This window comes from Cervus elaphus, chromosome X, assembly GCF_910594005.1.
Source record: "Cervus elaphus chromosome X, mCerEla1.1, whole genome shotgun sequence".
Taxonomy (NCBI): Eukaryota; Metazoa; Chordata; class Mammalia; order Artiodactyla; family Cervidae; genus Cervus; species Cervus elaphus.
Window position 1 is genome coordinate 120,685,688 of NC_057848.1, and position 17,055 is coordinate 120,702,742.

General features: G+C 46.6%; 2 protein-coding genes across 6 annotated transcripts; one reads left to right on the forward strand and one right to left on the reverse strand.

Annotated features, from left to right (window-relative positions):
• The first annotated feature begins 2,517 nt into the window (after positions 1-2,517).
• GPKOW (G-patch domain and KOW motifs) lies at positions 2,518-9,864 on the forward strand. Of its 5 annotated transcripts, XM_043896658.1 has the most exons (12): positions 2,791-3,047; positions 3,237-3,326; positions 3,644-3,798; positions 3,898-4,022; positions 5,948-6,057; positions 6,869-7,082; positions 7,486-7,615; positions 8,183-8,330; positions 8,512-8,635; positions 8,724-8,793; positions 9,344-9,429; positions 9,521-9,864. In XM_043896658.1, exons 3-12 carry the CDS (start codon positions 3,756-3,758, stop codon positions 9,653-9,655), a joined length of 1,185 nt encoding a protein of 394 aa, XP_043752593.1. In that variant the 5' UTR covers positions 2,791-3,047; positions 3,237-3,326; positions 3,644-3,755; the 3' UTR covers positions 9,656-9,864. The 5 variants fall into 5 exon arrangements, with proteins under 5 accessions (XP_043752590.1, XP_043752591.1, XP_043752592.1 ...); XM_043896655.1 differs by lacking the exons at positions 2,791-3,047; positions 3,237-3,326 and adding an exon at positions 2,518-2,729; XM_043896656.1 differs by lacking the exons at positions 2,791-3,047; positions 3,237-3,326 and adding an exon at positions 2,518-2,729 and having other exon boundaries at positions 8,183-8,309.
• A 4,096-nt stretch (positions 9,865-13,960) lies between these two features.
• On the reverse strand, positions 13,961-14,377 carry LOC122689662 (60S ribosomal protein L36-like). The gene has a single exon (XM_043896267.1). The coding sequence runs from the start codon at positions 14,326-14,328 to the stop codon at positions 14,029-14,031; it is 300 nt and encodes a 99-aa protein (XP_043752202.1). The 5' UTR covers positions 14,329-14,377; the 3' UTR covers positions 13,961-14,028.
• Between the last annotated feature and the right edge of the window lie 2,678 nt (positions 14,378-17,055).

The window sequence follows — 17,055 nt, forward strand, 5'->3', positions numbered from 1 at the left end:
AGCCTGTGTAAGCCTGTATTGTGCACATTATCTCAGGTGGCTGCTTCAGGAAATGGGTATCACTTCAGCCATGGACAGCTAGCCTCCCAGGCAATGTTCACATCATTAGTAATAAGATAGAATGTTGTTGGGACTTTCCTGGTGGTCCAATGGCTAAGACTCCTTGCTCCCAATGCAGAGGGCCTGGGTTCCATCCCTGATCAGGGAACTGGATCCCATATACCACAACTTAAAAAAGACCATGAATAATGCAACTAAGACCCGAGGCATTCAAATAAATAAATATTTTTAAATGATAAAAGATATAATGTTGTGAACTCTCTAATATGATGTGATGACAAAGGCACTTCAGCTCTGTGGCATTCTTGTGAGGAACTCATAACCTCAGCCTAATTATAAGAACTCATCAGACAAGTCCAACCTGAGGGACATTCTACAAAATAACTAAACTGTACTTTCCAAAAATGTTAAGGTCATGAGAGACAGAAATTTTCACAGACTTAAATTTTCACAGACAGAAATTTTCACAGGAGAAGACTTAAGAAGGCATTACAGGGACTTCTTTGGTGGTTCAGCGGTTAACATTCCATGATTCCACTGCAGGGGGTGCAAGATGCCACATGCTATGCAGTGTGGCCCAAGAAAGAGGCATTACAATTATATGGAAAGTATGAACCTAGATTGAATCCTGAAACAGAAAATGATCTATTGTTTAGTTAATCATAGCATAAAGGTTAATTTCCTCATTATTGGCAATTACACTAACATTATATAAAATGTTTAGGGGGATCTGGATATACAGGGAAGTGAAAGTTGCTTAGTTGTGTCCAACTCTTTGCAATCCCATGGACTATACAGTCCATGGTATTTTCCAGGCCAGAATACTGGAGTGGGTAGTCTTTCCCTTCTCCAGGGGATCTTCCCTACCCAGGGATCAAACCCAGGTCTCCTACATTGCAGGCATATTCTTTACCAGTTGAGCCACAAGGGAAGCCCATATAGGGACTCTACTATTTTTCCAACATTTCTTTTCGGCTTAATGTATTTCAAAATAAAAATTTTAAGATTTTGTTGTTGTTGTTGTTGTTGTATATTTTGAAAACCACAATGGCTTCTCTCTTGAGATTTCAGGGCCCATCCCAGGATGCGTAGGGCTTATAAGCCTGAAAGCATAGCCACAAAATTGATTGAATATTGGATTACCTGTTTTCAAGAGCTTCCTATAACCCACTAAATTATTATTTGGTTTCCAAACACTGTGACTATGTCCTCATTTATTTAATTATAGCTTCACATTTAAAAGCTCTGTATTGGTTCCATCCAAACCATATGCTCTAATTCATTTAGCCCATCTCCTTTTGTTGTTCATTTTAGTGGTCTTCAAGCTTTTGCTACAATAAACAATACTCTGATATAAAATACTTCTTAACATCTTGGATGGTTTCTTTGGGATGAATTTTTAGATTTGTAGTTTTCTTTCTTATAACTATTTAAGTATCGGTCTTCTACTTTACAAACTCTTAAGGTCCTACTCGGAGGAGTGTCTCATTAATCTTCTGAGGCCTTAGGAGGTGGCTCTCACAACATTTAAAGTTGGTAGAAACATTTTTTTATCCGTTTTGAGTGTCATTGTTTCCCACTAGACTTGGAGTCTCAAGAGAGGAAGCCAGACTATTTTATTAATACAGCTGACCTTTGAACGATGTAGGGATTAGGGGCAACAATGCAGGACAGTCTAAAATCCTCCTATAACATTACAGTCAGCCCTCCAGATTCTGCATCCTCGGATTCAACCAACCTTGAATCCAACCAACCTCACATCATGTAGTAATGCAGTAGGTTATTTAGTGAAAGATATCCACGTATAAATGGACTCTCACAGTTCAAACCCATGTAATCCAAAGGTCCTCTGTATTTGAATCTAGAGTTTGTCCACTATTAAATCTATCATCTTGTAGGCACCACTTACATGTCTATTATTTATTATTGTACACAACTGGCACTCACAGATTTTTTTCTTAATCATTTATTTTACCTAATTTCCCACACCAGTAGGGCAAAGCAGGCGATTAATAATGCCCACAGATAGGAATGAATACTTGGCAAGAACGAACCCATCTTCTATCACGCCTACCTTCCCCAAGAACCCACCTGCCAACGGAGGAGACGTAAGGGACGTGGGTTCCATCTCTGGGTCAGGAAGATCCCTTGGAGGAGGGCACGGCAACCCATGCCAGTATTCTTGTCTGGTGAATCCCATGGTCAGAGGAGTCTGACCTATGGGCTATGGTCCATAAGGTCGCAGAGTCGGACACGACTGAACCGAACCGACTTAGCACGCATACAGCTTCCCTAAGAACTACATTTCCCTCCATGCTTGCTGTCACGCGCTCCTGTAAAGTAAATAGAGCGGCAGTTACTTCCTACGGCCCCTATCCGCCTTCGCCGGCCGGTGCCGCAATGCTTCATGGGAAGGGTAGTTCTACCGGTCGTGCTCAAGGCCCCAGCAAAGTGAGCGTAAACTAAGCTTCCCAGCGAGCAGCGCGACGGCCTGGGAAGAGGGGCAAGATGGCGGACGCTGAAGATGGTGTTTTGCGGCCGATGGGATCCTCCACTGCCCCAATTTCATTCAGCTTCAATCGCACGTCCGCCCGCAGATGGCTTGCGGGAGACGCGACTCCGGAGGAGAAGGATTTCTTGAAGACCGTGGAAGGCCGGGAGCTGCAGAGGTGAAGTGCTGTGTCTTTCATCCCTTGGAAACCGGTGCGGTGGGTGCCTGCGAGAGGGTGGAATCAGTTGACGTCTTGGTGACAGTGGCCTGGGAAGTCTGAAGGACAGCCAGAGAAAATCTGTGGAGGAGAAAAGTCGGAAGTCAGTAAGAGAGGTGGGGAAATTGGATCTGTTGGCCGAAGGGATTGAGAGGAGAAGATGTATTCCTGAGAGAGAGTGTCTTTAGGAGTCGAGGGACCCTGCGGAGCGTGTGTTTGTGTTCTGAAAGAAGAAAAGGAATGGCGAATGACAGGACTCCTAGTGGCCCAGGCGAAGCGGTGAGGCGTTTTCGATATGGGGACTGGAATTGAGCGCCAGATTCAGGTTCGGGGGGAGGCCATCATCAGCTTAATTCGGAATGGACAGTTTGAGGGAGGGGCTTCCAGAAGAGAATCAACCATCCAGGAGGCTGGTGTGGAGCCTGGAACTGGGGGGAGAGAGTCTGGGCTGAAGATTGTGATTTCTAGGTCCTTGTGGAAGCCACAGAAGTGGGTCTTGAGATGAACAGAGGGTCCAGAACTGAGGACTGATTCCACGAAGGCACTGACATTTAAGAGGTGGGGAGAGAGGGTTCTCTGGTGGTCCAGTGGTTAGGACTCCGTGTTTCCACTGCAAGGGGCCCGGGTTTGACCCCTGGTTGGGGAACTACTATCTCGCAAGTCACCAGGTGCAGCCAAAAAAAAAAAAAAAAAAGTTCGTGGTGGGGGAGAGACTCCAAAGAAAGCACCACCAGGGTATAACATGAGAACGGAAGGCGTGATCCATGGGGCTGGAGGTGAATGTGGCTCTTGTGTTTCTTCTGAGTGAAGGGTTGTGGCTCAGGCCTCACTGTTTGTGCTACTCTCCTAATTTCACTCCTCTGTGTCCACATCAGTGTGAAGCCCTCAGAAGCCCCCAAGGAACTTGTCATCCCTTTGATCCAGAATGGCCATCGAAGGCAGCCACCAACCCAGGCCCCTGGGCCATCCACACATACTGAGGTCTTGATGGATGGGATGCTGTCGCAGGCTGTGAAGGAGCTCATTGAGGGTGAGTAATCCCTCCTTTGCCTTGCCCTAGTGAAGGAAGAAGGGGAGGAAAATGGAAGGAGAGGGTGGGACCTCATTGCTCCCTCCCATTCTTCTTCAGAATCCAAGAAGTCTCTGGAGGAGAGAGAGAATGCGGGTGTCGACCCCACACTCGCTATCCCCATGATCCAGAAAGGATGCACCCCCAGTGGAGAAGGGACAGACAGCGAACCCCAGGCTGAGACAGTGAGCTGGCCCCTCACCTCCCCGCTTCCCCAGTCTCTCAGTGCCCTGTCTGCCAGGCTTGTCTCCCTGCACACAGCAGGAAAAGTCTGTGTATACTAGAGGTCTGCCGCCTCTCCCTTCCTCCTTCTATCCTTTTTGGAAGCATTGACAAATGAATCCAGATACTGAGGTGTGAAAAGGTAACTTTGGACTCTGGGATTATCTGAAGGAGATGAGGAGCAAAGGGAACAGGAAATGTAAAGATCCTAAGGGTAGACTCTGCTTGGAGCATTTGAGGAACACCAGGGAGATCAGGGTAGCTGGAGTGGAATGAGTGAGAGCGAAGGGTAGCAGATGAGGTCATAAGTGGGCCACGGTGAGGACTTTGGCTTTTACTCTGAGTGGGAGGAGAGCCATGAGAGGGCTCTAAGCAGAGAAGGGACAAGACTTATGACTTGACAGGCTCTCTCTGGCTGCTGTGAGCAGAACAGACTAGTAAGCAAAGGTGGAGGCAAGGAGAGCAGCAGTCCATGCTAGAGGTGACGGAGACCCAGACCAGAGTGGTAGGAGTGAGGCCAGGAGGATAGGTAGGGTTTAATGAGAGAGGGAAGAGGAGGGTGAGTGCTCCTAATGGCAGTAACCACCCAAACAATGGCATAGTGACAGGAAATCAGCATGGTGTGTGTCCCTCAGTGACACCTTGATGTGTCTAGAGTGAATATAAAGAATTAAGGGAGTGATGATGGGAGGTGATAACAGGAGAGGTGAGGGGTGTGTCCACAGAAGTAACGAAGTCTGCCTTTCATACTCGTGGACCCTACTTTCCACCTCTTCATTCACGATTTTTTGGCAATGCTTATTTGGGTTCTAGTTCTCCTACAGCCCCAAAGCAGAGAGACTCTTTCAACTGAACTGTTCTCCTCAGTCTTCAGACAAACCTCTGGGTTTCTTTCATCTTAAAAAAGACCTTCACTTCATTCTCCATCCTATTCCAATTTTGGCCTCCTTTCTCTGATTTTTCCCTCCTCTCAGAGCCTTCCATATCTCAGTCCATCACAGTTCCATCCATCCTTCCTCTCACTCAGCCTAAAAACCTTAGAGTCATCCTTGAATCCCTTCTTTATTTCATACCCTATATTCTGTCTGTCAGCAAAATCCTGTCATCTCCCTTTTCCACATATATCCAGAATCTGACCACTTCTCTCCATTACCACTACCACTCCTCTGGTCTGAGCCACCAGCATTTCTCATTTGGACTATTGCAGTAACTTTTTCACTGGTCCTGTTGCAGCTGCCACCCTGTCATAGCTTCTGGCTAGCTCTCCTGATTAATCTCTTACCACTCCTCTTTGCCTCCACATCTGTTTCAATCGCTTTGGCTTTCATGATGCTCTTCACACACAATAGATCTTGTCCTGCCTTGGGGCCTTTGCTTTTACTGTCCTCTCTGGAGCATTCTTCCTGTATCTTCAGGGTTCCCTCTGTCATCTCCTTCGGTCTCTACTCAGATATCAACTTGGTGACACTCCCTTCTCCATCCCTCTGCATCCCCTTAACCTGCTTTATTTTCCTTCATCTGACTTATCACTACCTGACATATCATGTTTTAGGCATTTCATTTATTCTGTCTCCACAACTAGAATGTAAGCCACACAAGGGCAGAAGTTTTTGTCTGTTTTGTTCACTGCTTTATCCTCAGCACCTGGAACAGTAGCTGGCACAGAATAGATGCTTTATAAATATTTGTCCAAGGACTGAACATGGAAGAGTAAAGTAAGGGATGATGAGAGAAAAGAAAAACTCACCCTTAAAAAAAAAAAAAAGAAAAACTCACCCTTGAGCTGACTGGAAAAGAAGCCTCAAGTGTCACTCAGTGGGTGATAGCAAGTACACTTCAGCAGGCCCACGGTAAGCCAAGCCTGACCTTCCTCTGCCTAAACCCATAGGTGCCGGAGGAGGCTGATTACGAAGCAGTCCCTGTTGAGGCCTATGGGCTGGCCATGCTGCGGGGCATGGGCTGGAAACCTGGCGAGGGCATTGGCCGAACCTTCAGTCAGTGAGTTTCTCGGGTAGGGACAGGGGACAGCAGATAGGCCAGGGGACAGCTGATGGGCCAGGGAACAGATCCCCATGGTTACTGCCCACCCAGAGCCGTCCAGGCAGAGAGAGGGCACAATACCACCCTAAGTATTTCGGTAGTCCCTTCTGCTACTGTTATAGCCTCCTGTTTGCCCTTTGAAACTCCATTAAGAGAGCCTATTTATGGAAACATTGCCTCCCTGGGCATCAGCTTCCTCATCTGAAAAATGGGGGTAATAACAGTACTGACCTCACTATTCTAAAAAGTTAAGTGAAATGATACACATGAAGCACTTATAATAGCCCTTGGTCACAGATAAAGCGTAGGCTAAACCCTTGATATTGTCATGATCATACAGACCTGCAATCCCTTCTCTACCGTTCCAAACTCTAAAGAATTCTGAAAACCAGACATTTTTTTTTCATGAAATATTTGATAGCCAAATGTGACCTGAATTGACATTGAGCATTTTACAGTCTATTTATCTTGTTTGGTGTGAATAGTTTCCCGTGTAGAAATATCGGTATATTTGGCTGTTGGGATCTGTCTCAGAATCCACTCTAGATACCATGTCATAGATGGTATACTCAGCATGTTACTCGGTTGAACCAAATGAAATTGCCATTTCTCTAGGTCAGAAATAGTCCTAATATGAGATTGGGAAGGATATTCTTGAACATGTTGATAGGATGGGAGTTAAATAGTGGCTGGGGATAGGGGTGGGGAACAAGACATTGAAGACTGATGTACCGCCCCACAACAAGTCCATATTCTGTGCTCCCTGCAGAGTAGTGAAGCCCCGTGTCAATTCACTGAGGCCCAAGGGATTAGGGCTGGGCGCCAACCTGACCGAGGTCCAGGCCCTGGCCCCTACCAGCTCCTACCGCCTGCCAAGGCCAGATGAGGAGCAAGAGAAGGATAAGGAAGACCAGCCTCAAGGACTGGTGCCTGGAGGAGCTGTGGTGGTTCTTTCTGGCCCCCACCGAGGCCTCTATGGGAAGGTAAGGAACCTTGATGTGCCTGGAGCCAAAAACAGGTAGCAGGGGAAGATTGATGTGAGGGTCAGAAGGAGGCAGAATTGGGTGTGGAGTATAAAGGCTGGAAGGCCTTGTCTTTTAGGGCTGCTAGGCCCACTATCTCATTCCATAATTAAGGACTACTTGCCAGGCCTTTCTGAGCCTCAGTTTTCAACTAAAAGGGAGAGAATGCCATATGCCACAGGTCCCTGAGGATTAGATATTTAAAATGTATCCAAGCCTCACAGTCTGCTGGGAGAGACACAGGAGTCAGGACTATTAGAGATAAGGGTGGACAACTTGGTCCTAGGAACATGGGTCAAGTCTGCTCAACCCCTGCCTCATTTCTCTCCGCTCCACCCCCCCCTTGCACACACACACACTTTAGGTGGAAGGCCTTGATCCTGACAATGTTCGAGCCATGGTCCGTCTGGCTGTGGGGAGCCGCATGGTGACTGTTAGTGAGTATTGCCTGCGGCCTGTCTCCCAGAAGGAGTTTGACAAGAACTTGAATCTCAGTAAGTGAGCCTGTTACTCAGCTGGGGGAGTTGGAGCAGTGTTCCTGGGGGTGGGAGTTAGATCTGGAGAGGGGTGGGACAGTGGTCTGCATGGCAAGCGTGCCTTCTGGTCAGAATTAAAGAGGTGAGAGTGAAATAGTGGTTTATACAGTTTGACTGAAGAGAAGTTTCTCTAGTAACCCTGGGTCTTTAGCCTCTTTCTAGGGAGGAAGCAACAGGAATGGAAACCAGTTCCTACCCTTGGAAAGTTTTTGTCTCTTGGGTGGTGGACTACTCTATTGCTAGGGATGGAGAACAGCTAGGACTAGGGCATGACAGGGAGGAAGGCATTCTAGGCAAGGATGGACCAGTTTGGCACATGGGAGATGAGTCGAGCAAGGCCTCCTGAAGGAAGCCGAGACAGCTGAGAGGAAACAGGCAGCGTTCTAATAGCCAAGGCAAAGGCTGGATGGTGAGCCGGGATACTCTGGCAGATGAGAGGTGGCCTGAGGCTGAGGTGTGGCCTGGAAGGGAAGCGAGTGAGACACCAAGGCTGTGTCTGGGTTCCCTTCACACCCTGCTGAACAGGTCAAGTGAGCAGAACTTCCCCTGGGGAACAGCACAGAACAACCTCATCACGGAAGACCATCCAGGATCAGGACAGCCACATGTGGTGGGAGGATTCAGAGAGGAAGCGGAAACACCATTCAGACCGGTGGGACACTGAGCATCTCAGGTGTGGGGGTAGGGGGCAGGACTATGGGGAGGCTCCAGCAGAGAGGGCTTCCAGGGCAAGGCAGGTACCTAGAAGGAAATAGGAATGGCATTATGGGTGGGTTTCAAAACATTGGCAAGGTGGGGTGACTGGAACATGCCCCCCATAAAGAGCTATGCCTGCTGTCGACCCCTCTCCACAGACAAGATGGGCCTGCAGCCAAGAATGAGAAAGCAGCCCCCCGGAGTCAGCACTGGCTGCACAGAGATCTGCGAGTGCGGTTTGTGGACAAGCTGCACAAGGGCGGCCAGTATTACAACACCAAGGTGGGAACCCCACACCTGGGTCTGCTTCTTCCCCTGGGGAATGGGTCCCCTTAGCTAACATTCTCATATCCGCTGACCTTTTCCCCAGATGACAATTGAAGATGTCCTGAGCCCAGACACCTGTGTGTGTCGGACAGATGAAGGCCAGGTCTTGGAAGGTGAGTCTGAGGGATGGTTGCTGGGTCTTCATCATCCCGGAGGCAGATGAGAAGACTATCTTGGGTCAAGAGCCTGACCCAGGCAGAGGCTCGGAGTTTGGGCAGAATTGGTTTTTTTGTAAGGCCCAACACCCTCTGACAGATCATTAGACACTTCTATCATGGTGAATATCTGAGCCCCACTTGCCTCTTCTGAAAAATTATCATGGAGATAACCTATTTCCCCCTCTTGTGGCTGGTGCCTTGCAGGGATGTGTGTAAGCTCCCCATGCAGGGCAGGGCATACAATGTGCCCTCAATAAATGGTGTCTGTTATCACCCCCCCACTCATCATTGTTGTACATAAATGTACAACTCTTTATTACAACTTTATTACAACTATTGCCCGGAATGGCTCCTTGGGTTTCCTCCTCTGGGAAATGGATATGGGGGACTACCATCTGTCAACAGGTATAGAGTGGCTCCAGGGAATACAGGAAAGGCCCTTCTGACAGGACCCTGGCTGGGCTGGCCCTTGCTGCAGGTCTCACTCCCCTCTCTTTGTCCACAGGCCTGAGGGAAGACATGCTGGAGACCCTGGTCCCCAAGGTCCCAGGCGACCAAGTGATGGTGGTGCTGGGGCAATGGGCTGGAAGGGTGAGTTGCAGATCTAGGAACGGGGGCAGGGGCACACGGGAACGTCTCTGGTCTGGCTTGGCCTTGCTGACTCGACCCACTCCTACTGTAGGTGGGCCGTCTGCTGGACCGGGACAGAACACGGAGCCGGGCTCTGGTACAGCTGCAGAGAGAAGACAGGGTGGTGGAGCTTCACTATGATGCCGTCTGCCAGTTTGTGGGTCTCTGGGACGTGGAGGAAGACTGACCTCTGGACTTACTCCCATCCCGCAGGCTGTTTCCAGTCCTGTACAATGTGAAAAACCCGCCTTTGTGAAGGTGGGGGGGTGGTCATGGTTTGCCCTCCACTTCACAGTGCAGCCTTGGGACAGGATGGATCAGAAGGGAGGCTAGAAACAAACCCAGTTTACCAGAAGTTAGTATATAATAAAAAGTTCAAATAGTTCGTGAAACAAAGAGATCATAAATGGTGTTCTGAGCTGTGAGTGGAGATGGGAACCATTCCTGTTTTCAGCACCACCGCCAAGCTTGGGCTGCCAGCCAAATGGAAGGATCCATTTGCTCCTGAGCCCACTGTCAGAATCCCGAAGCTATGAACCCTGTCCCTGAGCAGAGACTAGGGATTCAGGAAGGCTGCATCTCTGGAGAACTTTCTAAGGAAGAATCTTGGAGGCTCTGCCTTTGGTCCACAGAAGATGCCCACAGGGTATCTTGAGCCTGTGACAGGATTCAGGCTGAAGGGAGCCTTCTCCCCACCAATAGGACATGTTAGCACTACTTTCCAGAGGAGCCAGTTAATCTCGGGGCCCCCGTTTTAGTCCCAAAACTTTGAAGGTAAAAAAGTTTTGTGTATCTTGGGCAGAATTTCTCTGGTTTCTCCAAGTAACTATATCCTCAAAAGGTTATCTTTTTTCCTACTAAAGGATTCCAGAGAATCCTTTTCCCTGTTTAATGTCCTAAGATAGAAAATCAACAGGGAAGAAAAAAAAATCCACAAGGGAAGTCAGAGTTTAGGCACAACTGTTTGTAAATCATTCTCAGTCATTAAATCGTTGATATAATTAGTGGTGTTTGCATTAGATCTAGGCTTCTGGTATACACTCCTGATGCTTCAGAACAGGGCACCACTATGGAGAATTTGAATACTTCCCCCTCAAGAAGAATAATAAAGGTAAGCTGCTGTCTACACCAAGCAGAAGCAGATTATTGTTCTGAGCCAAAATGAGCAGGTATAGAAAGACAATGAGTTGGCCATAGGCTCAGGAAACTAAGGGATTAGAAAACCTTCTAGTATAGTCACCCCAATATGAGGGACACTTGCACAGACTGGCTTTTTTTTTTTTTAATCATCCCAAATTAATTCCAGAACTCATCTGTTTTCAAGATTAGCTGAACAGGGTTATTAAGGCAGATACCAGAGAACAACCCCACCCTCAGTCCCTCCGGTTCTTGTGTCATCACTGTGATTGTACACACTGCCCTGGAATTACAGGCTGACTTGTGTTTTTAATCTTGGAAAGGGTTGGGAGTTCTGTGCCTAGTCGCTCAGTTGTGTCTGACTCTGCCACCCCATGGACTAGCCCACCAGGCTCCTCTGTCCATGGGGATTCTCCAGGCAAGAATACTGAAGTGGGTTGCCATTTCCTCCTCCAAGGGATCCTCCCAACCCAGGGATTACAGGCGAATTCTACCGTCTGAGCCACTAGGGAAGCCCACATCCAGAAAACAGTTTCCTATGTTGTTAAATGCTTCACCCAGTCAAGGCCTCCTCTTTTCTCCAAATCATAGTAAATCTGTCTTGGTAATGCCCTGGAGGACATAAAGCTCCCCAGGGAATGGCCCTGGTGCCGTGTCTGCCCTGTAATGAGACATGATCTGACAGTTTCAGAAAATTCCTCTATCTCCTCTGTGCACCTTGACCCTTAAAATAGATCTTTTATTAGATCCAATTTCCTGGAGTTAATGTTTCTCCTGAGCCCACCTTTGGAAATGGGACCTGAAGTTCTTGAATACAACCCTGTGTTCAGAAGGCCTAGCCCCTGGCTGAGGGCCTGGTCCCCCCGGGCAGATCATTGGGGCTTTTTGTGCTTCCCCAAGAGGATCCCTCCTGATCCCTCAGTATGAGGACAGGCCTCCTTACATTCTAAGAAGCACAGACAGTACGAGGAAGCCCTCCCAACCTGCCCCTCGTTCACTGTGCACAAACACCTTCTGAGTCTGCATGGTGTTCTCAGCTGCTACACGTGCTGCCAGTGTTGCCTCCTCGGCAGCGGTTACTGCAGCAACAGCTTCCATGAGCCCACGAATACTCCACAGACCACTCACAAGCAGGGGACCATGACCTGTACCATTTGTCCGGACTGGCTTTTTTTCCATCACAGGGTCTGAGCAAGATGTGGGTGAAAAAATATCTGCCTCTTTTGCCAAATCTCCAGAAGTTTTCCTTGCAGGGTGCTTCCCTGTTAGGAAGCTGTCCAGACACTGAGCCAGCCTTTGTGGCAGACTCTGGAAGCAGCTTCTCTGCCTTTCTGAGAGAAGTCAGTTATTTGGGTGACTGGGGCTGCTGTCTGGGGCTGAGCTTGGGGGCAGATATATACAGGTAGGCTCCTCTTTTCTGACATGGCTTCCTCAGCCCCAGGGTGCTCCCCTCCACTCCCATAATGGGGCCTCTTAACTTCCATGTTTGTAGCATCCAGCAGAGAGAGTAACAACTTGAAAAACTACTTCCTTACCAAGGAAGTTGGTATTGCTACTTCCTATTGCTCCAATTGCTATTGCTATTACTATTGCTCCAGTTCATTCAGTGGGTATCTGTTGAACCCCTGCTGTATGCCAGGTACTGTTCTGCATGCTAGGGATACATAAAGGATACATCATTCATTCAACAAACATCAAGTCCCTATTCTATGCCAGGCTTGATTCTAGTTACTGAAGATCATGAACAAAACAAGACAGATCCTTGCCCTTGTGGAGCTGACCTTCCAGTGGGGCTGAGAGGCAATAAGCATGAGAATTATCCAGTATGTTAAAAGGTGTGAACAACCATGGAAGGGGGTGCAGGGAGAAAGTACAGCAGGGTAAAGGGGATCCAGAGTGGGCAGTATTCATAGGATGATCAGGGAAGGTTTTATTACAAAGGTGGCATTTGAGCAAAGATATGAAGTGGTGCTAGTGGTAAAAGAATCCACCTGCCAATGCAGGAGACCCAGGTTGCTTTTTTTTTATTGGTATATAGTTGCCTTATAATGTTATTTTAGTCTGCTGTACAGCAAAGTGAGTCAGTTGCACGTGTACATATATCCCACCCCCGTTTTTTTTTTTTTGGATTTCCTTCCATTTTGGTTGCTACAGAGCATTGAGTAGAGTTCCCTATGCTATACAGTAGGTTTGCATTGGTTATCTATTTTACACATGGTATTGTAAATATCTATTATCTATTTTACTCATAGTAGTGTAAATATGTCAGTCCCAAGCTTCCAGTTCATCCCACCCCTTTTCCCCCTTGTTATCCAAACGTCATTTGTTCTCTACATCTGTGTCTCTATTTCTTCTTTGCAAATTATTCATCTATTCCATTTTTTCTAGCTTTAAGAATCTTTATGAAGATTAGAGATACACCACCCCTTTTTTAAAACTTTATTTATTTTAGTTGGAGGCTAATTACTGTACAGAGGATGAGATGGCTGGATGGCATCACCAACTTGATGAACTTGAGTTTGAGTAAACTCTGGGAGTTGGTGATGGACAGGGAGGCCTGGCGTGCTGTGATTCATGGGGTTGCAAAAAGGACACAACTGAGCGACTGAACTGAACTGAATTACTTTACAATATTGTAGTGGTTTTTGCCATACATTGATATGAATCAGCCATGGGTTTGCATGTGTTCCCCATCCTGAACCCCGCTCCCACCTCCCTCCCCATCCTATCCCTCTGGGTCATCCCAGTACACCAGCCCTGAGCATCCTGTCTCATGCATCAAACCTGGACTGACGATCTGTTTCATACATGATAATATACACGTTTAAATGCTATTATCTCAGATCATCCTACCCTCTCCTTCTCCCACAGAGTCCAGAAGACTGTTCTGTACATCTGTGTCTCTTTTACTGTCTCACATATAGGGTTATCGTTACCATCTTTCTAAATTCCATATATACGTGTTAGTATACTGTATTGGTGTTTTTCTTTCTGGCTTACTTCACTCTGTATAATAGGCTCCAGTTTCATCCACCTCATTAGAACTGATTCAAATGTATTCTTTTTAATGGCTGAGTAATATTCCATTGTGTATGTGTACCACAGCTTTCTTATCCATTTGTCTGCTTATGGACATCTCAGTTGGTTCCATGTCCTGGCTATTATAAACAGTGCTGCGATGAACATTGGGGTACACATGTCTCTTTCAATTCTGGTTTCCTCATACACCACCCCTTTTGCCATATCTTATTAACAGACCTTTCAAAAAGCAGTTCTTATTCCCCAATCTTCTGGATACAGACACTTTATCAGATATATGCTTTGCAAGTATTTTTCTTGGCAGTCTGTGGCTTGTCTGTTCATTCTCTTAACAATATCTTTTTTTTTTTCTGAAAAGGTTTATTGTGCACAGAGGGGAAGGGCTCAGTCCTTCTTGGCTGCTACTTTCCTCATGGTGGCCAGGACATTGCTCAGCCCCTTTCTCTTCCTCTTGGCACAGATGTATGTCCCCACCCTTTTCTTGATGAACTTCAGGGCCTGCTTGTCCTTGGAGACTTTGAGCAGCTCCATGGGCGACCGCTCATAAGGGGTGAAGCTGCACACCTCCCGGATCATGTCCCGCGTGAACTTGGTGTGCTTGGTAAGGCGCCCGAGGAGGTGGCTGTGCCTCAGTTTGCTCACGTTCTTGGTCATCTTTTGGCCCTTGTTGAGGCCCATGGCCATGGGGAAGAGCAGAGCCACAGCCACTGCTCTGCAATGGCTGGTGAGGCAGAAAGTTAGCAATGGCTTTTGAAAAGCAGAAATGTTCAATGTTGATGTAGTCAAATTTATCAATTTGTTCTTTTTGGATTGTCCTTTTGATGTCTTATCTAAGAAATCTTCGCCTAATCCAAGATCACAAAGGTTTTCTACAAGTTTTATAGTTTCAGATAATATATTTAGGTCTTTAGTCCATTTTGAATTACTTTTTGCAGTGCAAGAGACCCAGGTTTGATCCCTGGGTCGGGAAGATCCCCTGGAGAAGGGAATGACCACCCACTCCAATATTCTTGCCTGGAGAATCCCCATGGACAGAGGAGCCTGGTGGGCTACACTCCATGGGGTCTCAAGGAGTCAGACACAACTGAGCAACTAACACATTGTATATAGTAGGAGGTATGAATCCAGGCTCCTTCCTTTGGGTATGAATATCCAACTGTTCTAGCACTGTTTGTTGAAAAGACTGTCCTCCTTCCACTGCATGGCTTTGTGCCTTTTAAAAGAAATCGGTTATCCAGGACTTCACTAGTGGTCCAGTGGCAAATACTCCACACTCCCAATGCAGGGGGTCTGGGTTCGATCCACATGCCACAACTAAGGCCCAATGCAGCCAAATAAATAATTTTTGAAAATCAGTTCGCCACATTCTTTTTTTGGCTGTGTCATGCAGCATGTGGGATCTTAGTTCCTCTGCAATGGGAGCTCCAAGTCTTAACCACTGAACTGCCAGGGAAGTCCCAAAGTACAATTGATTTTTGTACATTGATCTTGTATCCTCCAACCATGCTAAAATAACAATTTTATTACCTTTTTTATAGATTCCACTGGTTTTCTACTAGATAATCATGTTTCTGCAAATAAAGACAGGTGTATTTCTTTCCAATCCAGATGCCTTTTATTTCTTCTTGCTTTTATGCATTGACTAGAATCTTCAGTACAATGTAAAAGAGCAGTAGTGAGAGTAGATACGTGTCTCATTCTAGGTGTTGAGGGGAAAGTATCCAGTCTTATGCCATTAACTGCACCATTAGCTGTAGGGTTTTCTTCCCTCTCCAACATACTTGTCATTTATTAAACAGACATTTAGTACCAAGCAGGTTCAATTCCTGCTAATCCTAAACCTGTTTGTAAACTCAGCAAAGTCCCAGCTTCCTGTCCTTCTAGGGACTCTGGCTATATCTTGAATCAAAGGCTCCCATGAGGAGGTTAGGACAATACTCCAGGGGCAGAGTTTTATTACTTTGTGGTATCAGGCAAGCAGTGATTCTCAAAGTGTGGACCCCAGACCAGCAGCAGCAGCAGCAGCATCACCTGTAAACAGGGCAGAAATACAAAGTCTCAGGTCCTCTCTGGACCTAATGAATTTGACATTCTGGAGTTGGGAACCAGCACTCTGTTATAATGAACCAGCACAAACTACTCTTCAAAAGAAAACTGCAGGGCTTCCCTTGTGGCACAGTGGATGAGAATCTACCTTGCGAATGCAGGGGACATGGGTTCCCTGGTCCAGGAAGATCCCACATGCTGCAGGCCCACCAAGCCTGTGTGCCACAACTACTGAGCCCATGCTCTGGATCCTGGGTGTCGAAACTACTGAACCTACTCGCCTCAACTACTAAAGCCTACATGGGCCCATGAACCACAGCTGCTGAGCCCATGTGCCCAGACCCTGTGCTCTGCAACAAGCGAAGCCACCTCGGTGAGAAGCCCACATACCACAACTAGAGAGTAGTCCCTACTCTCTGCAACTAGAGAAAGCCCACTAGCAACAATGAAGACCCAGTGTGACCAAAAATAAAAATAATTAATTTTGAAAAGCATTTAAAAGAAAATGGCAGACCCATTTCAGTGTCAAACCTTGGGCAATGTCTCTAGGACAAAGACCATAGTCATAACTAGACTCTCATTGATGCAAAATGGAGAAGGCTTCCAAAATAGATTAACCAATCCATATATTTTTTCTTCCAAAGAGCTTTATTTTTTAGATCTTATTGTGATGAAAACACTCAACATAAGATCTCTGCTTTTAACAAATTTTAAGTATATAATACATTATTGTTGACTACAGGTACAATGTACAGCAAATCTCCAGAGCCTATTAATCTTACCTAACTGAAACTTTATGCTTGTTGATTAATAACTTCCCATTTCTCCCTCTACCCAGCCCCTGTTTACCACCATTCTAGACTTTAATTTTATGAATTTGATTATTTTATTTTTACCATTTATTTATTTGGCTGTGTTGGGTCTTAGTTGTGGCACGTGAGATTTTCATTGCATCATGCAGGATCTTTCATTGCAGCACCCAGACTCTCTAGTTGTGGCACATAGGCTTCAGTAGTTGCAGCATGCAGGCTGTCTTGTTCTGTCTCACAGGCTCTAGAACTCATAGGCTTAGTGGCCCTGTGGCATGTGGGATCTTAGTTCCCTGACCAGGGATCAAACCTGTGTCCTCTGCATTGCAAGGTGGATTCTTAACCACTGAACCACCAGGGAAGTCCTGAATCTATTTTACATACCTCATATAAGTGGAATCAGGTAGTACTTGTCTTTCTGTGTCTGGCTTATTTCACTTAGCAAAATGTCCTTGAAGTCCATTAATGTTGTTGCATATGGCAGTGAGAGTGTTAGTCGTTCAGTCGTGTCCAACTCTTTTGTGACCCCATGGACTGTAGCCCGCCAGGCTCCTCT